The 24,207-nt window shown below is 46.7% G+C and overlaps 1 protein-coding gene across 1 annotated transcript in view; it reads left to right on the top strand.

Moving 5' to 3' along the window:
* MAP6 (microtubule associated protein 6) overlaps positions 1 to 24,207 on the top strand; it is a 57,822-nt gene that overhangs the window by 30,450 nt on the left and 3,165 nt on the right. The window contains exons 2-3 of the mRNA XM_028725881.2: positions 7,911 to 8,124; positions 11,355 to 11,551. Of these exons, the coding sequence (XP_028581714.2) occupies positions 7,911 to 8,124; positions 11,355 to 11,551 (411 nt within the window). The remainder of the gene's footprint in view (positions 1 to 7,910; positions 8,125 to 11,354; positions 11,552 to 24,207) is intronic.

The raw sequence follows: 24,207 nt of genomic DNA, 5'->3' as shown, positions 1-24,207 counted from the left end.
TGGACAAGCTCACGGCGGAGGAGAGGGCTATCAAGGGCTACTACGGAGGATGCTTTGGCAATGACTTTACATGCTTTACATGCTGTACTGACTCATTTGGAGAAGCAAAGGTAAAGGTAAAGGGGTCCCTGACCATTAGGTCCAGTCGTGGCCAACTCTGGGGTTGCGGCACTCATCTCGCTTTATTGGCCGAGGGAGCCAGCGTACAGCTTCCGGGTCATGTGGCCAGCAGGACTAAGCCGCTTCTGGTGAACCAGAGCAGCGCACAGAAACGCCGTTTACCTTCCCGCCATAGTGGTACCTATTTATCTACTTGCACTTTGACGTGCTTCTGAACTGCTAGGTTGGCAGGAGCAGGGACCGAGCAACGGGAGCTAACCCCGTCGCGGGGATTCGAACCGCCGACCTTCTGATCAGCAAGTCCTAGGCTCTGTGGTTTAACCCACAGCGCCACCCACGTCCCAATAGAATCATAGCATCATAGCATTGCAGAGCTGGGAGGCACCCGAGGGTCATCTAGCCCAACCCCCATGCCCACAACCATCCTTGGGTGGGTCTGAACCACCAGCCTTCTGGTTACCACTGACCCATTTCTGTTAAAGGCCGCCTTCATGATTTGAGTCTGCCAAGAGCAGGTGTGGGTATCTTGGGTTCTTCAGGTGTTGTTGAACTACAACTCCCAGCAAGCATGGCCAATGGCCAGGAGTGATGGGAGCTGTGGCTCAGCCACATCTGAAGGGCCAAAGAGTTCCCCACACCTGGCCCAGAGGATCCAAACCCAGCGAGCATGTACAGAGGGGACGGTCGCTGCATGCAATGCTGGGCTCTGTGCCTGCAGCGAACATGCTTCCTGCGGGTATATCGTCCGGGTTCTTCTACTGTGGGCGAGGCTGCCTTCGGCGATGCTGTCATCTCCCTTAATTTCACTACAGTGAAACGGGGGGGGGGGGGGGAATGGATGTACCGTGCTATATTAGAAGCGGAAAAAACTTGTTTTGATGAATTGGAAGAGCCGCGAAAAGATTCCATTGAGCACACAGATTGATAATATGGACAGATTAGCTACATATGAATGAATGGCATGTTGACGCAAATTAAGAATGGATAAATATGGAGAAATCTGGAATGAATATTTAAGCGAAAAGGCGGACAGTGGGGGGAGGAGAGAGAGGTGGGAAAAGATTGTTAAAAAGGTGTAGTCATAGGTATATCAGTGTATTCAGATCTGAATTGCCAAATTGTGTTGTTATGGCTTTTGTTGTGTGTGTCTTTTGCAGTTGTTGTTTGTGTCGAAACAATGATTTAATAAATTTAAAAGAAAAACTACAGCGAAACGAGACTCGCGTGCCGGGCCCCAAACCAGTTATAGAGCTCCGTACGTCTTGCGCTTATTCTTAGCTCCTGCACGTTACATTATTCATGTGCCTTTTGTCTCAGTGATGCGCACGAGGCAGAGCTTTTTAATGAAGGCGCACTGGGCGGCATGTCTCTTTCCGCGCCTGCCGGGAGGTCCCCCTCCTCATCTTTGCATTAGGGCCAGGCAAGTAGGAAAAGTGGCTACTGGACTTGGCGGGTTTCAAGGAAGAACACATTCAGAATTGCCTTCCACTCTCAGACTAAAAGGTTCAGTTTTCTGCTACCGAAGGAACATCAATCGATGCCTCTGGCTTCCTGCAAGAAGATGAAATGAGCCCGCTGGATCAGGGCCAATGGCCCATCTAGTCCGGCATCCCGAATGCATCTAGTCCAGAATGTTGGAAGATTTGGGACAGAGAGAAAAAGCAGCACCTAGTTGAACTACGGAACTCCTTGCCACAAGAGGGATGGCCGCCAACCTACATGGCTTTGAAAGAGGATTAGACAAATTCATGGATGAGGTGAGGGCTATCGATGGCTGTCAGCCATGAAGGTGATGCTCTTGCCTTTGTGGCTGGAGAACACAATGCTTGGATAAACTGGATAGCTCCGTCCGTTAGAGCACAAGACTCTCAATCTCTGGGTTGTGGGTTCGAGCCTCACACTGGACAAACGTTTCCTGCATTGCAGGGGTTTGGACTAGATGATCCTGGTGGTGTCAGGAGTTCAGCCTACACCCGAGTAGGACCCTGGCAGAGACACATGCCAGTGTGGTGTAGTGGTTAAGAGCAGTGGACTCGTAATCTGGTGAACCGGGTTCGCTTCCCCGCTCCTCCACATGCAGCTGCTGGGTGACCTTGGGCCAGTCACACTTCTTTGAAGTCTCTCAGCCCCACTCACCTCACAGAGTGTTTGTTGTGGGGGAGGAAGGGAAAGGAGAATGTTAGCCACTTTGAGACTCCTTCAGGTAGTGATAAAGTGGGATATCAAATCCAAACTCTTCTTCTTCTTCCTGGACTTTCGTTCGGGAGCTTCAAAAGCTTTCTTCAGCCCGATCATCACAGCTACCCGATGCCCACCGACACCGGCACACTTAGGGATCCGCAGAGTCTTCGCAGCTTGTGTAACAGACCTCAGCAACTCAGCATTTTGGCTAATCTACTTTATTTACATATAAACACGCACGGAGCACTGCAACATGGCTCCCTCTCTCTCTAGCATCAGACAGCAAAGAAGAAGAAGAAGAAGAAGAAGAAGAAGAAGAAGAAGAAGAAGAAGAGGAGGAGGAGGAGGAGGAGTTTGGATTTGATGTCCCGCTTTATCACTACCCAAAGGAGTCTCAAAGCGGCTCACAATCTCCTTTCCCTTCCTCCCCCACAACAAACACTCTGTGAGGTGAGTGCGGCTGAGAGACTTCAAAGAAGTGTGACTGGCCCAAGGTCACCCAGCAGCTGCATGTGGAGGAGCGGAGACACGAACCCGGTTCCCCAGATTACGAGACTACCGTTCTTAACCACTACACCACGCTGGCTCTCTAGAGAAAAAGAACAAAGGACAATAGTCCCACTTCACGGAACACAGTAACACAAACATCCTGTCTCCGTCACTTCCTACTCTGCGGAGTCAAAACATATCACGTCATGTGAAAGACAACAATCCCATGACTGCAATCACGGAGCAGGAATTCTAACAGGTGGTCCCTTCCAGTGATTCTGAACAACAGTTGCTGGAAACCACTGGAGGGGAGAGTTGCTTCTGGTTCTGCTTTTGGGCTTCATCACAAGCATCCAGTTGGCCACCGTGAGAACTTCTGATGCTCTTCGGATGGTAGGAGTGACAGCTAGAGGGTTTCAGTCTCGGAAAGGCAAGGGGTCAACTAGATGGCCATGGGAAATCTGCAAGCCAGATTCAACTTCATGAGCCCTCTCCCCTCTTGCTCTTTCCAGCAACTGGTGTTCAGAAGCATCTCTGCTCCCACTGTGCCGGATTTCCGTACAGTGGTACCTCGGGTTAAGAACTTATTTCGTTCTGGAGGTCCGTTCTTAACCTGAAACTGTTCTTAACCTGAAGCACCACTTTAGCTAATGGGGCCTCCCGCTGCTGCCGCGCCACCGGAGCACGATTTCTGTTCTCATCCTGAAGCAAAGTTCTTAACCCGAGGTACTATTTCTGGGTTAGCGGAGTCTGTAACCTGAAGCGTCTGTAACCTGAAGCATCTGTAACCCGAGGTACCACTGTATAAGCTAAACAAGCTATAGCTTAGGGCCCCACTCTCTTGGGGGCCTCCCAAAAAATTAGAGGGGGGAAAACCTGGATGTACATTTCCAAAATATAAGTTAAAAAGCAAACAGAATCAAACCTACAGACAGCAACAGTGTTTTGTGTTGTGTAGGCTCCTACGATGTAAGTCATGTGCCCCGCCTGCTAGCCTGCTCCCTAAAATATCACTGGTTTGCTCCTTTCTATATATAGGGTGCCTACATTCTGCATGGACTGGTTATTTTGTTATGTGCAAATGGCTTGAGATACCTATTAGGTCCATAAATTACCATATAGCATATATTCAACACAAAAAACAGCAACAATTTCTTGTTGACAAAGGACAGCTGGACATAAAAAGGGCCCCGTTACCTTCAGTAGCTTAGGGCCTCATCAAACCTAAATCCGGTCCTGCAAGTAGCCATCAATAGCCATAATAATAATAATAATAATAATAATAATAATAATAATAATAATATAATAGTGGTACCTCGGTTCTCAAACATTATCCGTTCTGGAAGACGGCTTGAGTTCCGAAATGTTCGAAAACTGAGGCGTAAAGGGCTGGGTTTTCAGCGTTTGGTTTCTGAAACATTCATCAATGGAGACATTTGAGAACCAAGGTACCACTGTAGTAGTACAGTAATAATAATAATAATAATAATAATAATAATAATAATAATATCTGACTGGGTTGCCCCAGTCTCTCTGGGCAGCTCCCAACAAAAAATAGTGAAAGCACAATACAACACCACACACTAAAAACTTCCCTGGTGTCTTTTAAGAACCGTATAGTTGTATATCTGTTTAACTTCTGATGGGAGGGCATTCCACAGACTGGGTACCACGACCAAGAAGGCCCTGTGCCTGGTTCCCTGTAACCTCAATTCTTGCAGGGAGGGAACTGCCAGAAGGCCCTCGGAGCTGGACCTCAGTGTCTGCACTGAACAACAGGGGTGGAGACGCTCCTTCAGGTATATAGGGCCGTTTAGGGCTTTAATGGGATGCGGGTGGCGCTGTGGGTTAAAGCCTCAGCGCCTAGGACTTGCCGATCGTCAGTTCGGCGGTTCGAATCCCCGCGGCGGGGTGCGCTCCCGTCCTTCGGTCCAGCGCCTGCCAACCTAGCAGTTCGAAAGCACCTCCGGGTGCAAGTAGATAAATAGGGACCGCTTACCAGTGGGAAGGTAAACGGCGTTCCGTGTGCTGCGCTGGCTCGCCAGATGCAGCTTGTCACGCTGGCCACGTGACCCGGAAGTGTCTGCGGACAGCGCTGGCCCCTGGCCTCTTAAGTGAGATGGGCGCACAACCCTAGAGTCTGGCAAGACTGGCCCGTACGGGCAGGGGTACCTTTACCTTTACCTTTAGGGCTTTAATGGCCTGCACCGAAACTTTGCATTGCGCTCAGAACGGCGAATTTCTCCCGATTACAACCCTCATCGGTCCCAGCCAGCAAAGCCATCTGGAGGCACCAAGTTGAGGAAAGTCTGGTCTGGACCAAAGTTCCTTGTTAGAAACGACCTGTTCTGCAATCAGATCTCAATCCACTGAGTGGAGCCCTGATCTACATGCAAATCTCCTTTCTGGAATGCCATGAATGCAAGGGGGGGGGGAATAATATGCGTGCAGACACACATTGGCTGCTTGTGGTGTTTGCGGTGTGGTCTTCGCAAGCAGTTTGCCGCTAGCCTGGGGTGTGCGCTGAATATTAACGACCGGCTAGGTTTTAATTAATGGGTGTGTTTCTGCCCTGGAGGAAGGACGCAGCATCGCGGCCCGCTGTCGCTCAAATGGATTGCAAAGTGGATTGATCATCCTGGAAAGGGGAGAGGGGACTAAAGGAGACCTTATTGGTCAGTCCACCATCAACTCTCATTGATTATTTTCCATTGAGGATGGTGGAAACTCAGAGATGTTTGACAGCAACACACCCTACCTCTCATTGCTATTTTAGAACAGGGGTTCCTAAACTTATTTGGCCTACCACCCTACTTTTCAGGAGGGGAAGATTTACTCAGCACACACACACACCCATCTACCTTCTTTAAGCGAAAAAAACAAAGATGCAGAGATAAATTTGCATTCTTTTGTGTACAGTGGTACATACGCTTCAGGTTACAGACTCCACTAACCCAGAAACAGTGCTTCAGGTTAAGAACTTTGCTTCAGGATGAGAACAGAAATTGTGCGGCCGGAGCGGGAGGCCCCATTAGCTAAAGTGGTGCTTCAGGTTAAGAACACTTTCAGGTTAAGTACAGACCTCCGGAACGAATTAAGTACTTAACCTGAGGTACCACTGTATCTATCTTTCTACTTGTGTCCTGAAACACAGTAAAGAAAGCTGTTGTTGTAAATGAGACACCTTGAAGCTTGAAATCATAAAATGATTTATTAAAATCAACCATAGTGATACAGTCATACCTCATGTTACGTTTGCTTCATGTTGCGTTCTTTCAGGTTACGTCCCGCGGCGACCCGGAAGTACCGGAAAGGGTTACTTCCGGGTTTCGCTGCTCGTGCCTGCGCAGAAGCGCAAAATGACGTCACGCGCATGCACAGAAGCGACAAATCGCAACCCGCGCATGCACAGACGTGCCGCTGCAGGTTGTGCTCTTTTCATGTTGCGATTGGGCCTCCGGAACGGATCCCGTTCGCAACCAGAGGTACCCCTATATTCACATTACACACAGAAAGTTTTGCAAGTTTTTTTGGAAAATAAAGCGCTCGCCGCGGCTTTGATGTTGCATTGCTAAGCGTCATTACACAACACATGGAACATATGTGAACGGCTTTTCAAAATTTTCTTCTTTTTTATATATATAATTTTTATTAGTTTTTTAAACATCATTTTCAACAGTAATTAAACATACTTTTACATCTTATTCAATTTTTTGACTTTCATCAATCCTGTCTGAAAATTTTCCAATCTTCATTATAGTAGCAGGAACCAAAGTGTTTGGGAATGGGTGCATGGAGGACAACATTTTTGGGGAACACCAGCGAAGAATGGAACCACAGACAGCAGCCATTTTGAGCTCAGCAGTAGTGTTGAATCAAGTCTCCTTGTTCCACATTTCAGTCTCCAGGGACTTCATTTTATCCATTTTATCCATATCACATTGTGTCAGTGGATTCTGCTCCCTGCCCCACAAGGATGAGGATGTGAATATTCCCCAGGATCCCCTCAATTTCTGGCCAGCTTACTGGCTCCGGCTGTTATAAACTCATGAAATAAGTGACTGTTTGGAGTATGGATTCCAAAGGCACATAGCCCTTGAGCGTGTTGGGGGCCTGAAGGAATATGTAAAAATGGATTGTTAACAGGGGATAATTTAAAGCTATAATATATTAAGATAAAAGATTAAGATAAAATCAAAGACGGAAAGGATTTGCTGAATTAACTAATTGAACTGGAATACAAAAAAGGGAGGTGTGAGGAGGTCTGGGAAACAAGCAAACGAAAGATAAGATATGGAAAGACTGATTTGTTTTTAAATGTTTTTATTTTGTATTTTCTTTTTTTCTTTTTGTAACATTTTGAAAGCTTTAATAAATATCTTTTTTTTAAAAAGGAATGATGGGAGTTGTAGTCCAACAACGTCTGGGGACCCACAGCTTGAGAAACACTGGTCTAGACCCATTAGATTGTTGAAACTTTACTTGCAGAACTTGCTTCAAAAACAGAATGATAGAATCAAAGATGCATCCAAATAATTCCATACAATATCTTTTTTGTGTGCTAATTATTTTTTAATTGGTTTTCCATAATTTCATCTTCTGCAAGTTAACACAGACCCATCTTCTTAGAAATAAAAGAAAACCTATAATCAGAGCTGGCTAACAAAGCTCTCTCTCACACGGGCTCCATTTTGCCTGCATTTCAGCCCCTTAGGCTGTGCAGCATCTTAGGTTATGGGTAGCATCTAACTCCCACAGAGCCTGAGAGCAAAGACTTAGCCACCACCCTTCTAAAATGGCGCATTTGCAACCGAATACCTTTGCCGCCTGATCTAAGGTTAAACACTCACATGTTAGCCAGCAGACAACAGTTGTTAATTATCAACTCATCAAGGAGTTCAGAGACCACTTAGTATACTCCAGTGGAATTTCCCCACGTTCAAGCCTTCAGTGATACACATCTAGGCATTTTCTCCTTTCGGTGTCAATTAAACAACCGACACTGTTCAGCATAATGGTGCGTACAAATAGAAAGCTACTGAAGCCATTCTATTTCTTAGTTGTTCTGGCCAGCCTTTTGATTCCCTGCTTCTCACTCAAGCTCTCCCCCTTTCGCTCAGAAATGAATTCCAACCCTGGACAGACGTCAAGCCGGTGAAAGCCATCAAGGTCAAGCCCCAGTACAAGTTTCCGGAGGGGAAGATGAATCACAAAACGAGCTACAGCACCCAGTTCACTGTCGAAGGGGCAAAACCCGGCCCTTCGGATAACAAATTCCTCGAGCATCGGAGGATACGGAGCCTGTACAGCGAGCCCTACAAGGAAATCACAAAGGTAAGGGAGACGGGAGACGGGCGGCACGGCTCCTCTGTGGGATACTTCCCCGCCGAAACAAAACATTCGTTTATTTCATACTTTTGTACGCTGCTTCCTCGCACGCTGGCTGGGGCTGATGGGACTTGGAGTCCAGCGTCATCTGGAGGGGGGGAGGTTCTCCCTCCCTGCTCTGTGGCAAATTTGGGGAGGGGGGAGTCTCTGCGGGGTCAGCAGGATCCACCACTTCCCCGCGCATCCCACCAACATCCTGTCCAGTTGGTTGGCTAGTTCAGATAACCCCTAGTATCTCTGTGTGCCCCGGAAGCGGCCCATGTAGGCCGTTTAACTGCCCCCGAGCCGCCCCCAAACCAAGCTGCCCTCTTGGAAAGTCCCTGCGTGCTGCACTAAACCGGCACAGCACAGCGTGGGGACTCTCTTCCGCTGCTCTGGAAATCGCTTCTGGGCATGCCCAGATGCCGGAAATCGCGTCTGCGCATGTCCGCAGTGCCGGAAATTGCTTCTGCACATGCCCACATGCAGGCGCAATTTTCAGCATCTGGGCATGTGCAGAACTGATATGCGGCACCGCAGAAATAAAGGTCAAGGGACCCCTGACCGTTAGGTCCAGTCGTGGCCGACTCTGGGGTTGCGGCGCTCATCTCGCTTTATTGGCTGAGGGAGCCGGCGTACAGCTTCCAGGTCATGTGGGCAGCATGACCAAGTCGCTTCTGGTGAAACAGAGCAGCGCATGGAAACGCTGTTTACCTTCCTGCAGGAGCGGTACCTATTTATCTACTTGCACTTAGACGTGCTTTCGAACTGCTAGGTTGGCAGGAGTAGGGACCGAGCAATGGGAGCTCACCCCGTCGTGGGGATTCGAACCGCCAACCTTCTGATCGTTAAGTCCTAGGCTCTGTGGTTTAACCCACAATGCCATCCACGTCCTTAAGTGGATTAAGCCTGCCCCCAAAATTGCAGCCAGATATATCCAGGGAGTTTTGTGCAGGGCCCTTCTAAAACCTTGGGCAGTAAAGGCTGAGAGAGACCCCTAGCCAGGACCCTGAAGAGATGCCCCGATCTCTGCCCCTCACATCACCATCCCCGAGAGGACAGAAAATGTCTGAAGAGGCTCCATGTGTGATGGTGAAGACAGCAGCCTGAATCCTGCGGCACAAGGGAAGTTGATAACCATGCTACACCAGTGCTCTGCAGATCCAGGAAATTAATCTGCTTGCATCAGGGGTCGGCAAGGCTTGCTGGGAATGGGCCGGATCACTCCCGCGGAGATCCTCTGTGGGCCAGGCCAGCGCAGCGCGACACTGGAAATTGCATCTGCGCATGTCTGGGACACGGGTGGCGCTGTGGGTTTGCCAGTTTTGCCAGTTTTTTATTCTGTGAGTAAATCACAATTTCATGGGAGCTGGATGTCTCTGCTCTACGGCATGTTCAGAAACCGCCTTCTTGACCATTGGACCCAGTCTTGGTCTCATCCACTTAATCTATTAGAGCCTGTCTTCACATGCAGGGGGAACCCATAACTCCCTGAGGGTTTGAGACCCCATCAGCTTCCCTCACCTGGTTTAGCTGGCCAGTTGAAGCCATTCCTAGGGTGTGGCTGCTGTTGCCTCCTGACAGCAAATAATAATAATAATAATAATAATAATAATAATAATGATAATAAAATAAATAAATAAATAAATTTTATTTATGCCCCACCCTCCCCGGGCTCAGGGCGGCTAACACCAATAAAATCACAGTAAAAACATAATAGGGGTGTTATGTACTGAGTCGAATAGGATCCAAAAGGCAGCAGTCTGATTGGTCCTAGAACAATAGGATTCAGAATGCAGCAGTTCGATTGGTCCTAGAACAATAGGATCCAGAATGCAGCAGTCTGATTGGTCCTAGAACAAAAGGGTCCAGAATGCAGCAGTCTGATTGGTCCACAGGAGCCACCCAATCCAGCTCCAGGTGGAAGTGAATCTGCAACCTGATTGGCCTACAGGAGAATCCCAGAATTAGCCAATCACGTGGGGCCCATTGTGTAAATAATGTATATAAAGCAGACATTGTGGGGGAACTTCCATTCCTCCTCACCACTATGAGCTGAATAAAGAGCATGAAATCCACTCTTGACTCCAGGTATATTTCAAGGGGGGGAAGAGAGGGGGCGGGGAAACCAATTTAAAACGCAGCCTCATTTTAAAGTAGCCGATAAATCAAGACCATAAGGGGAGGGAAACATAAGGGTCAGACTGAGTCCAAACCAGAGGCCAGGTGGAACAGCTCTGTCTTGCAGGCCCTGCGGAAAGATGTCAAGTCCCGCAGGGCCCAGTCTCTTGCGACAGAGTGTACAACCAAGTCGGGGCCAGTACTGAAAAGGCCCTGGCCCTAGTTGAGACCAACCTAAACATCCTTGCTACCTGGGACCTCCAAAATGTTGTCATTTGTGGACCTTAAGGTCCTCCGCGGAGCCACAGGTGAGAGCTGAGTGCTGGGTGGCCACCAAAGCTGGACCAACTACCTGAGAAGGAGCACAGCATGTCCCTATCAGAGGTACTAACTGTCCCCTAATGCTCCATACAGTGGTACCTTGGCTTATGAACTTAATCCATTCCAGAAGTCCGTTCTTAAACCAAAGCGTTCTTAAACCAAGGCGTGCTTTCCCATAGCACCGGGGGACTCAATTTACACTCAACGGAAAGCAGAACATGTTCTGCTTCCAAGGCAAAGTTCACAAACCAAAACACCTACTTGCGGGTTTGCAGCGTTCCTAATCCACGTTGTTCATCAACTAAGCTGTTCTTAAACCAAGGTACCGCTATATATCAGATAGAGGTACAAGGCAAATCTTACGACCCACAACCCTGATGGTGGTGCATACCCAAAGAGGGTTTAGTGCTTCTAAGGACAGGTTAGTTAACCAGTCAGCTTAAAGCAGGCATAGGCCAACTCGGCCTTCCAGATGTTTTGGGACTACAACTCCCATCATCCCTAGCTAACGGGACCAGTGGTCAGGGATGATGGGAGTTGTAGTCCCAAAACATCTGGAGGGCCGAGTTGGCCTGTGCCTGGCTTAAAGGCTGCAGTGCTGCCTTGACGCTGCCCTCTTGATGAAACCTTTGCCACCGTTCGGCGACGCCTCTCTAAATTCGCTTTTCTCCTCCCTCCCCCTCACCTCTCCTTGTGTGTTGTGTGTGTTGTCCCTCTTGTGTGCCGGCGGCGGCTTGCCGGTTGCACCCGCCCAGGTGGAGAAGCCGAGCCCTCAGCCTTCTAAGCCAAAAAAGACGACCGCAAGCCATAAACCCCTGAAAAAGGCCAAAGATAAGCAGATGGTTTCGAGCCGGTCGTCTAAGAAAAAGAGCGCCGAGGGGCCCAGCGCAACAAACGCCGAGGAAAAGGAGAAGAGTAAAGAGATGAACAATAAATTGGCCGAGGCGAAAGAGTAAATTTCACTGCTCTTACTTGCTTTCTCTTTCTCTCTCTCTCTCTTTCTCTCGTTTTCTACCCCCCTCCTTTTATTTTCTTTATTTTCTTTTCTTTTCTTTAAATAAAGGCCACAAAATTAATTAGAGGCTTCTAATCTGCCCTGTGTTCCAATTGTATTAGAAGCTTTTTATCTTTGATTTCAAAGGCGGATTAGAAAGCCTCCTTTTTGCAAGGGGGGGCGTGTTTGGCTGCCTAGCGTAAAAGGAGGCAGTAAAAGGCACAGCAGATTAGTTTTCAATCTGTGTACATCAGAGATTTAGGGGGGAGATAGAATAGGATAGTGGCTGGAAGACAGGTCTTCTCGTCCAGCTTTTGCCCCGGATAAACAGGTTGGCCTGGTTTTTGGGGGCATCAAAAATCCTGCCAAACCTGTTAGACCCAGGGGCAAGAATGAGGCAAAGGGAGTGTGTGTGTATTCACACACTGAAAGCAGAACCCCATTTGACCACTTCCAGCTCCCTTAAAAAACAAATACTAGTCTTTGCCCGAGTGCCCCTTTCTTATGCCTTAGCCTATAAAGCTCAGAGGAAGAATAACCTCAATTCATACCACTAAGAGAGGGTGTAAAATAAATATTGGTTCGTGTGTAAAAAAATAATCTATCTGGTAGCCCTCCCAAACCTCCTTGAGGTGTTTTTTGAAAGTCAATGAGACATTTACATTTCTGTGGGGGTGAACGGGACCGTCTTGTCACTCCTAAGCAATTTGGAAAAGGGCCAGGATCAGCCCCTTCATTTTTGAGGACAGGTGCAAAAACCCGTGACCTAGAATTTGAGGGCCCACCCCTTCCCACCCACCATGCCTTAGGAGAACGTGGCGCTTGCTGTGATGTCACAGCGTCCCGTATTTCCTAGCCCCGCCTCAGCCAACCAGGGTGGAGAGCGTCTTCTGTTGTGATGTCACTAGGAGAAAGTTCTACTAAGCATGACAGAAGGAAAGAGGGAGGAGGAACCATGCAATTCCCATTAACCTCGTTTCTTTGGGCAGCCTGCACCGTGCGAGGTTTCGAAAATTGTAATGGCGACGTTAAACGTCTCCCAGAGGAAATGCTGTTTTTCAGCTTTCAAGTCCACGTAGCTCTGAGGTTCAGGGGTAGAAAACCTTGCAGAAGTACCGTATTTTTTTTGCTCTATAAGACTCACTTTTTCCCTCCTAAAAAGTAAGGGGAAATGTGTGTGTGTCTTATGGAGCGAATTCAGGCTGCGCAGCTATCCCAGAAGCCCAGGGGGATCGCTGCTTTCACTGCACAGCGATCCCTCTTGCTGTTCTGGCTTTTGAGATTCAGAATATTTTTTTTTCTTGTTTTCCTCCTCCAAAAACTAGGTGCGTCTTGTGGTCTGGTGCGTCTTAGAGAGCGAAAAATATGGTAGATCAGAAACCAGAAAATAAAAAGGGAACGGTTTGGTTTCCAGAATATAAAAAAAGACCCAGCAATTTCTGTGATCAGTCTAAACGGTATGGCCAGAACCCTGCTGATTTCAGATTATGGCACATAGAAAGCTGCATTCTACCATGCCCTCAGTCTACCTTGCTCAGCATTCCCTACACTGGCTGGCAGCAACTCCCCAGGTTTCAGAGGTCTCTCCTAGCCCTACCTGAGCTCACATGTTGGGACCGGTTGTCCTCAGCAGAGGTTGGTTTCATACATTGCCAACAGCAGAGAACTCTCCTCATTTCCACCCCATGCTGAAAATAACGTGAAATTTCAAGATCTCGACTTGGCAGCCATGTGCACCGACGTCATGATTTGCCCAGCATTTTCGCCTGCGGAAAAGGGCAGATCGAGCGTTGTGTGTGTCGCATGTGTGTGATGTCAGATATCCACGCAGGTGTGATGTGAGAGACTGTATAAACCTGGAGTCTGCTGAGGACAGCCGGCGCCAGCAGATGACCTCATGATGATGTCACGCAAGTGACTATGGCGTCATGCAAGCATCAGCTGATCGCTGCTGAACCACCATCACAAATTTGAAGAATACTAGTTAGTATCTCTCCAGGTGAGTTCTGAAAATACAGGGTAGGTTCATCAAAGGCCCTGGGGGCTTTCTCGTGTCAAGGACAAAACAGTTTTTAGTTTGTTTTTCTGGTTCCTCCAATGTACAAGTAAGAACATCACTGCAAGCGATTGGAAAAATAATAATTCACTGTCCAGAGAAGCAGCCGTTGGGTTTAATTGCTCTTTGGCCCCAAATTGCCAATTAGTTTTTAAAAGAACGCTAACAAAACAGGAAGGCGACTGGGATGGATCAAAAGGGCAAATTTCCAGGTCCACAGTTGCTATGGAGATGTTCAAGAAAAGCTTCCACACCCCCACACCCTACCCCATGAATATTTTTTAGTATTATTATTTATAGAGCGCAAGGTTTGCAGAATGTAAATTTTTGAGGTAGTTGAGAAAGAAGCAGAAATACTGTCTTTGCCACAGAACCAGGTTAGGGGGAAAACAGATCTCGGGCTGCAGACCTACTAACCATGTCTGCCCAGAAGTAAGGCCTATTGAATTCAGCCGGGCTTACTCCCGTGTAAGTGGAGGTTTTAGGATTGCAGCCTCAGAGGCTGGGGTGGGGTGGGGGAGAGGGTGGGGTGAGCTGTATGATAACTGGGTAGCAAATGTTTGTGGGCTTGGCTTTGACTCCTGAACTGAATGCAAAAACCGTACTGTATTTGTGTGTGACGTGTTCTATTAAGGCTTGCTCCTGAATGCTTTCGGCTATAGAGTATGTGTAACCAAATTCTGTGGTGTATCTCCAAGTGTAGCTATATTAGAACTTGTAGAGTAAGAAGTATAGCCCGGTTTGTGTGTTTGTGGAAGGGTTGTTGGGTGGGGGGTTCGGGTCGGTCGGGGGCAAGTTCTTATACCTCCAGTGCTTTGGAGAAATGCAGGAATATCCATCAGGAAGCGTAGAAATAATTGCAAATGTGTGATGCATTAAAAAGAAAAGAAAAATCTCAACAAAGACACATGCATCGTGGAGAGTTTCATTGATTGATCCATAATGCTCATTTGCTATTCAGAATGCTTTTTAAAAAGGAAAAAAAGGGGGGGGCATCTGCATGGACATTGCTTGATTATACAAATTTGCAGCTCTGAAAAGATGCTGCTTCATTCTGCGATAGCATCTCATCTACATGCTCCATGAGAGCCCTGCAGCAAAAAGTTGGGCCATGATCCAGGGGGTAGATCTCTGTTTTTCTAAAGAGGTTTTTTTTTTTTTTTAACTCCTTAGCTTAACCACCATCACCCTAAGGAATCTGCAGCCTTTAAAACTGCCCTGGGTCCATTTTTCTTCTTGAATTTCTGCCAGCTGGGGACAGCAGTCTAATTCACCGTAGTGGAAGCATTGCATCAGCCTTTCCCCAGCTAAACAGGGGGTTTCAAATACCCAGCTCAGGCGGGGAATAAATCCTTTTCCTTTCTCTTCTGCCATACAGTGGTGCCTTGGTTCTCAAACTTAATCCGTTCTGGAAGTCCGTTCCAAAACCAAAGCGTTCCAAAACCAGGGTGCAAAATGGATTAATTTGTGCTTGACTTTTAAAAACAACCCCTGACACAGCAATTTGACATGAATTTTACTCTCTAACGAGACCATTGACCCATAAAATGAAAGCAATAAACAATGTACTGCAGTCACACAATCAATCAATCAATCAGTAGCTGAACTGGGTTCCACAGAGTCACAAAAACAAAACAAAAATGCAAAATAAATAGCAGAAAAAGACAGACCTCAGCGTAACACTCAAAACAGAAGTATGGCACTCAAATCGGAGCACGTTCGGCTTCTGAAAAAAGTTTGCAAACCGGAACAACTACTTGTGTGTGGTGTAGTGGTTAGGAGCGGTGGACTCGTAATCTGGTGAACTGGGTTTGCTTCCCCGCTCCTCCACATGCAGCTGCTGGGTGACCTTGGGCCAGTCACACTTCTTTGAAGTCTCTCAGCCCCACTCACCTCACAGAGTATTTGTTGTGGGGGAGGAAGGGAAAGGAGAATGTTAGCCGCTTTGAGACTCCTTAAAGGGAGTGAAAGGCGGGATATCAAATCCAAACTCTTCTTCTTCTTCAGTGTTTGGGTTCCAAGTTGTTTGAGGACCAATGCGTTTGAGAACCAAGGCACCACTGTATTTGGAAATTTGGGGTGACAGATATTTATTTGGGTGGACGGGAACAGAGAATGGATTTGGAAAGTAGAGGGAGAAGGCGCTGCATTTGATCTTTGAAGCACTGTGTGTTGATACACAGAGCAAAGGGTAGCCATAGAAAAATGTTATACTACCGGTATGTTTTCTCCAGTCCTGTGCAGGACTGGGATATGATTCAGCTTGGCTCAGGCAGCCGGACGAGGCAGGAAACCAGGAGCTTCCTTTGCAGGCTGAATAGCATCTTAGGTGTGCGTGCGTGTGCACCTTTCACCAGGACAGTGGTGCAGGAGGAAAAGCGTGGCCCCACCTCTCCCTGCATAATCCGAATCCTGACCTCCCCTCCTCATTGAGATGGCTGTTTAAAGAACAAAAACCACACATAAATAAGGAAAAATCACACACCTCAAGTATGCATCTTTGCCAGTCTGATGCTAGAGCTGATTTGAGAACTGTCAGATTAGCAAAGGTTGATCTAATTCAGCGTTTCCTGCCGGTTTCGGACTACAATTCCCATCATCCCTTGCTAGCTAGGGGTGATGGGAGTTGTAGTCCGAAAAACAGCTGGAGACCCAAGTTTGGGAAAGACTAGTGCGTGGAACCTTGGACCTGCCAGATGTCTCCAAACTACAACTCCCATCAGCTTTAGCAAGCATAGCCAATGACCAGGGGTGGTGGGAGTTGTAGTTCGACATCTGGAGGCCCAAAGGTTGGCCAAATCTGAACTAATGCATTTTCTGCTTTGATCCAAAGCCCCATTAAGCATAACTGGGCAGCTTAAATGCTCACCTGCCCTCTTATAGGATGCTAAGATGCCCCTACCGGTCCATGGGGAGACTCCAGTCTAATGAAACAAGGAGGCGTGTTTTCTTTTCTTTTCGTATTTAAAAAATCCTCGTGGGTCATGGAGGGTGCAAGAGGCCTTTAGTGACTTATCTTTCCTCTGGTTAACACCCAAGTGTCTCTTTTAAGACCGACATATTGCTGCAGCAGCACCTGAAACCTCCTGTGGTCTCGGGTGCAAAACACGATTTAGTTTCATTCCGCCATTCAGGTTTTCCTTCCGAACTGTGTCTCGGCAAACTTCTGTAACTCCCTCATTCTTTGCATTCCTTTTACAAATATTTGCTTGCTGGCTTCCCTTCTCGTTTCCTTTTGAATATTCCTGCGCTTTCTCGTCTGCTTGTTTGATCACCTCCTTCCTTGTACTGTTATATCCTCTTTTTTGCCTGCGATGGTGCTTAAAGTCCTCTTCACGGCTTGTTGACACCCCCACTCACCTTGGCTTTGCAAAAAAAAAACCTGAAATAAATTCCACAACCACTAGCTTTACTCATCTGCGGTGTTTCTGTTGGGGGGGTGGCATCGTGTGGTCTTTTCACAAGCTTATCCATGCTCATGATTCTGCGAGGCAGAGCCAAGTTGTCTTTAAGGGACATTTTGTGGCCTCGATTCTGCTGCGTTATCACCAAGGGGGGGCGAAATTGTCTCCCTAAACTGTGCTAAAAGTTCACTGTCTCAGTGCTGCCTTCAGTTTTGCTGTTAGTATAATCACAGCCAGACCATTATTAATGTATAGCCAATAGATTGTGGTGTGCTTGTTCAAATAGAGGGTCACTTTCTTCTTCTTCTTCTTCTTCCTGGACAACGATAAATAAATGCTGAACACAAACACCCACTTCCTTGATTTTTTTTTGTTTTTACCCTCCGAATTGAGTAAGCCAAAGAGGTTTCCTTTTTTGACGGTAAGTCCCACAAGAGACCTTAGTTTCATCCGGGAGAAATCGTGAGAACAATGCTCTGCAAAGTTTGGTTCTCTTTCAAGCTTGAGCTGATTGATCAATTAGGAATAATAATAATAATAATAATAATAATAATAATAATAATAATAATAATTGGAGGAGGGCGAAAGTAGGGGTGGAGGCCAAAGTTTGCATTTAAAAATGAGCCTACGCAATTCACACTTTGCAAAACTCTGCACAGCCACCTTTTCAAACAGGCGCTTCTCTGAATGTTGCAGTACATTTCTCTAGCCAAGTAATGTGCACAAACAGGCAAATATTACTATGGTAAAGAAGGTGGTGTGCATTAAAACATATATATTAGTGACAATAGCATACCAAAAAAGCACTCTGTTAGGAGAAACTGTTTTGCAAAAATGTGAATATTAGGCAAAATTGCATTTATAAATGTGTTTGGGGTGAAAGGGGGGGATGCACTAAGATGCTGGTAAATTTACATGAAGCTTATATATATATATAATTGCAAACGTAATGTGAAAATGTGGAGAACTGAATTTTAAGACTGGGGAAATGAGGTACCAAGATGGACATATCCACTCTCCCCTAGCTGCAAGTTAAACGCATTTTTTCTCCATTGTTTTGGCAGCCTTTGGTTCTGGTGTGTTCTTTTGCAGTGAGGAATGAGTAAGGGAACTTTCAAGAAAATTGTCCTTAGGCCTAACCCTGCGTGGCAGGTTTGCTTTATTACAATATTATGCCTCCTACAGATCTCAAGAAGGCGCCCATGCTGAGGTCTAGTGGCACATGAACTGCCACAAAATTGACAGTTGCATCTTAAACACACATTTTATTGGCCGGAGAAGTATAGCAGGTTATTGGTGCAAATCCCAGCAGCTATGCCGCAAATCATGGGAAACTATTTTAATTGCATCGATGAACTGGCTGATGGCTTTTACTGTTCGATATAGGTTTTCAAAGGCATAAAACAATCAAATCCACACATATAAATGAAAAGCACAAGGCCCCATTGTCAGCAAACAGGCTTTAGTGCTTTCTTGAAAGGGTTCGTCATTCATCTACTACAGTAGGTATCTGTTTACCGACAGCAGCGAGATTGGAACTCGGAACCTTTTTGTGTAGGAAAAAGCAAAGGTGCCTGGGATCACGGCCTTTTGAGTTTGCCTTGGTGCTTATAGATGTTGCTCTCCACAAAACCTCTTCTTCATTTCCTTGAATGGAAGGAAACCGAGATAATATTGTGTAGGGTAAGGCAGCCTCCCTCATAGGCCATCTTGTAATGAATGCAGTTGTCACAGGAACAGCTTGTCCAACTAAACCCAACCATTAAAGGTAAAGGGACTCCTGACCATTAAGTCCAGTTGTGACCGACTCTGGGGTTGCGGCGCTCATCTCGCTTTATTGGCCGAGGGAGCCGGCGTACAGCTTCCGGGTCATGTGGCCAGCATGACTAAGCCCCTTCTGGCGAACCAGAGCAGCACACGGAAATGCTGTTTACCTTCCCGCCGGAGCGGTACCTATTTATCTACTTGCGCTTTGACGTGCTTTCAAACTGCTAGGCTGGCAGGAGCTGGGACTGAGCAACGGGAGCTCACCCCATCACGGGGATTCGAACCGCCGTCCTTCTGATCAGCAAGTCCTAGGCTCTGAGGTTTAGACCACAGTGCCACCCGCGTCCCTAACCCGACCCTTAGGAAGCAGTTAATGTGAACAGCAAGATAAACTCTTGAATGCATTTTCTGAGAACTCTTTGCTTATGGGAACATTACCTGACGAAGTCCCTGCCACACTCTTTCACCGGAGACCAAAGGAGAAAATGGCGGATGTTTGATTGGGATTCCACCCGACGCGATCACGTGGGAAGAACTTTCTGTGCGTTGCGACATTGCCCCACCACAAAAGCTTCTCTTAAAAACACCCAACAACTGTTTTTTTGATGTTACACGTGTGACAAGAAGCTCCCGTTTTGTGTGGAGGCTCAAACAATCCTTTTTTTAAAATGTGGGTGCATATTGTGACCATCGGAGGATGGTTTTATTAAACATTTTCCTCAACGGTGTGGCTGTCAATGGCATAGCAATGTCATGTGTCGGGTTTCAAAGGTCTTGGGCTGAACCCTGGAGTCTTCTTCTTTCAAATTTCATCTGCAAATACATGAAAAGATGCCAAACTCTTAATACCTCCACTCAGTTGAACACAGGGGGATGCAGACCCCTAAACATTTTGTGAATCTTTGTACTTTTGTCCATTTACTGTATTTGTTTTTGCTGATTTGAAGTATAAAATGGTGATTTTCTTGAGTCAAAATGAGAGTACCCCTAAACATTTTTTAAGAAAAAAAAGCATTGCCTCCACTCAACATTGAAAATCCTCTAATCATTTCAAATTGGACAATCTATCTTTTTACAGGGGACGCGGGTGGCGCTGTGGGTAAAAGCCTCAGCGCCTAGGGCTTGCCGATCGAAAGGTCGGCGGTTCGGATCCCCGCGGCGGGGTGCGCTCCCGTTGCTCGGTCCCAGCGCCTGCCAACCTAGCAGTTCCAAAGCACCCCCGGGTGCAAGTAGATAAATAGGGACCGCTTACTAGCGGGAAGGTAAACGGCGTTTCCGTGTGCTGCGCTGGCTCGCCAGATGCAACTTTGTCACGCTGGCCACGTGACCCGGAAGTGTCTCCGGACAGCGCTGGCCCCCGGCCTATAGAGTGAGGTGGGCGCACAACCCTAGAGTCTGTCAAGACTGGCCCGTACGGGCAGGGGTACCTTTACCTTTTACTATCTTTTTACATTCCAAACTAATGTTTGGCCTTCCAATATGTGGCTTTGCACAACTGAAGTGTTTTAAGACGTTTTCCCCTCTCCTCTCCTCCCAAATCCATTTTTATTGGATCCAGTTCTACTCAACATAGTTTTCCAGCACTGTTGTCAGGTAGATCTCCCCTCATGGGTCATTCCCCTTTCTAGAAACAGGGGGCAGAGTGTCCTTCTGGGACCGAGGAGATGCGGGTTCAAATCCCCTCTCAACTAGGGAGAGTTTCTTAGGCGAGATTTATACTGCCCTACCTCACCGGGTTGTTGTGATGTTGAGGTGGGAAATGGCGAGAACCGTGTGGGCTGCTTGAAGTACCTTGGAGGAAAATTGGGTTGTAAATGAAACGAAACAAGATAATAATAATAATAATAATAATAATAATAATAATAATAATAATTTATTATTTGTACCCCGCCCATCTGGCTAGGTTTCCCCAGCCACTCTGGGCAGCTTCCACAGAGACCAAAAATACACTAAAATGTCACACATTAAAAACTTCCCTAAACAGGGCTGCCTTAAGATGTCTTCTGAATGTCAGGTAGTTGTTTATCGCTTTGACATCTGATGGGAGGGTGTTCCACAGGGCGGGTGCCACCACCGAGAAGGCCCTCTGCCTGGTTCCCTGTAACTTGACTTCTCGCAGCGAGGGAACCGCCAGAAAGCCCTTGGAGCTGGACCTCAGTGTCCGGGCTGAATGATGAAGGTGAAGACGCTCCTTCAGGTCTACTGGACCGAGGCCGTTTAGGGCTTTAAAGGTCAGCACCAACACTTTGAATTGTGCTCGGAAACGTACTGGGAGTCATTGTAGGTCTTTCAAGACCAGTGTTATATGGTCTCGGCGGCCGCTCCTAGTCACCAGTCTAGCTGCCACATTCTGGATTAGTTGCAGTTTCTGGATCACCTTCAAAGGTAGCCCCACGTAGAGCGCATTGCAGTAGTCGAAGCGGGAGATAACTAGAGCATGCACCACTCTGGCGAGACAGTCTGCGGGCAGGTAGGGTCTCAGCCTGTGTACCAGGAGGGGGATAAATGCCGTTGTGCCAACCTAAAAATGCAGCTAAGACCCAGTTCACACATTGTTTAAGGACCGTGTACCCTCTGACTTCATCTAGCATACTTGCACTGTGTGGTGTGCGAAAAGGGGTATCAGTGTGGCGCTGCAATTTGTGAGACTTCAGGTTCACATCCCATCTCAGCTTTAACCGTAGGCACTTCTCAGAGGTTTGCCATACATTTCTGGTGCAAAAAAATGGCATTGGGGGGCGGGATTTTGGCGAAGCGGCAAAATGTCAGGAGAAACTTGGGTGTGTGGCAACACAATGGCTCAAATCACTATTTGGGGGATAGGTTTCCCGAAGAAAGCAGAAAGCTCAACAGTTTGTACTCCAAAAATTTTGGGGGGTTTCGTTAGAAAAAAAACCTCAACGATTTCTTTGCGGGTGTCAGGAATTTTACCTTTTGAAATACGACAACTCTAGCCTCTCAACTTTGTCCTGGTACAAGGCAAAAATAAATAATAATAAGATGAACGTGTGCTCCCCTACCCTAAAGTTATCAGGTTTTTTTCCAATGAATCCGGGGACACTTTTCAACTTCCTACTAAATAGATGGATTTTGTCAGGGGACTGATTTGTAAATCCGGGGATTGTCCCCAGGAAAATGGGGATGTCTATTAAGCTTACTCAACCCAAATTAGGCCATGCCCACATCTAGTCACATGCAGAGGAAGTTTATCCCAGCTCAGGAGGAAACTGGAAGTTTTCTCCTGGCTGGTACAAAGCATCTCCTAACATGTCCGTTCTAGGAATGTTGTACAGTGGTACCTCAGGTTACAGACACTTCAGGTTACAGACGCTTCAGGTTACAGACTCTGCTAAACCAGAAATACTACCTTGGGTTAAGAACTTTGCTTCAAGATGAGAACAGAAATCGGGCGGCGGCAGCAGTGGGAGACCCCATTAGCTAAAGTGGTATCTCAGGTTAAGAACGGACCTTCAGAACGAACTAAGTTCTTAACCTGAGGTACCACTGTACTTGACTGCTATGTGTTTCACATCCCACAGATATGACCCTTTTGTTCCCTTACGACTCATTTAAATGTACAGTTTTTATTATTATTATTATTATTATTATTATTATTATTATTATTATTATTATTATTTATACCCTGCCCATCTGGCTGGGCTTCCCCAGCCACTCTGGGTGGCTTCCAACAAAATATTAAAATACAGTAATACATCAAACATTAAAAGCTTCCCTAAACAGGGCTGCCTTCAGATGTCTTCTAAAAGTCTGGTAGTTGTTGTTCTCTTTGACATCTGGTGGGAGGGTGTTCCACAGGGAAGGCGCCACCACCGAGAAGGCCCTCTGCCTGGTTCCCTGTAACTTGGCTTCTCTCAGTGAGGGAACTGCCAGAAGGCCCTCGGCGCTGGACCTCAGTGTCCGGGCAGAACGATGGAGGTGGAGACGCTACTTCAGATATACAAGGCCGAGGCCATTTAGTGCTTTCAAGGTCAGCACCAACACTTTGAATTGTGCTCAGAAACATACTGGGAGCCAATGGAGGTCTTTCAAGACCGGTGTTATGTGGTCTCGGCGGCCACTCCCCATCACCAGTCTAGCTGTCGCATTCTGGATTAGTTGTAGTTTCCACTTGCTGCCCACAGACGGACACGGTCCCATTCCCAGTGTTGAAATAAGATTCAGCTGTCAGCCAGCCCAGCTCCTGCACATGAAATGGACTGGTTTAGCCATTTTGTCCTTTGCCTCAGGCAGCAAAACATCTTCTAGCCTGTCGCTGGAGACGAAAGCATCCCGACTGTCCTGGACAAAGCCTGATTTAGACAGACGCCCTAAAATGTTTGAAGGAAAAGCTCAAATGAAACGAGCAAATGGAATAAATCCATGCTTCATGAGGGCTCACTTTTATTTAGACGGAAACAATTTTGGTTCTGAGCGCCGAACTAAAAGCCGGGGAAAGAAGTAACCAGAGCTATTGGGGAGAAATCTCCACTTGCACTGAATTTGGAAAAAACTGCAAAAGGAGTTTTTTGTCACCACAGCAGTCAGCAAAGATGGGGAAGCGATTCGGTTTGGATTGCATTTCAGTGCATACTTACCTAATCTGTACTTCCTGAAACAATTAGCAAACCTTAATACTTAACACAGGTCGCCATTGACATCCACACTTCTCTGAATTTTGCAATGCAGTTCAGCAACCAAAAAGTGTGTACAAAAAATGTTAGGGGGAATTAAGTGGGAAAATGCATATATGAGACAAAATTGCATACAAAAAATGCATATATTGGGATAAAGAGGAATTAACATGCTGCTGAATATTCACAAGGAGTTGTTCCTTTAATTGCGAACTTAAGCAGAATTATAATGGACTGAGAAAATGAGAAGTGAAGAAACCATAATTAACAAATTCACCCACCTCTAGCAGTCAGCCAGCTGTTGTAGGAAGCTCAGAGACAGGACCTAGTGTTGATCATCAGATCTCCTTCTTACCTGATCCCTAAGAATAAGTTGCATTCTCTACATTAAATTCCCATAAAATAAATGCCTCGCACACCCAGATATTCTCTTTGTCTCTCACGCCTATGCAAGCAGACACCATAATAAATGTTTTCACTTTCAAGATGCTCTCCAGAACTTAACCCGGTCTCGCCAAGAATTCGGTTCCACAAAATGTCCAACTTGGCTTTGGAAATTGCTACTTAGAGTCCTGTACAGATACTTAAGAAACAAAAGAAAATGCTCCAATCGAAAACAAGAGTTAAAATGACGGATCCCAAGGCTCGTGCAATTTGCTTGGATTGTGACCACTGGATCTTTTCACTTAATGGATGCTGCAAATCTGCTTAGCAAATCCACTAAACCCTGCACCAGCATTGGGGGTGTTAGAAAAA

This window comes from Podarcis muralis, chromosome 4, assembly GCF_964188315.1.
Source record: "Podarcis muralis chromosome 4, rPodMur119.hap1.1, whole genome shotgun sequence".
NCBI classification, from domain to species: Eukaryota; Metazoa; Chordata; class Lepidosauria; order Squamata; family Lacertidae; genus Podarcis; species Podarcis muralis.
The sequence above is the reverse complement of the archived record's forward strand: the minus strand, read 5'-3'. Positions and strand labels throughout refer to the sequence as shown.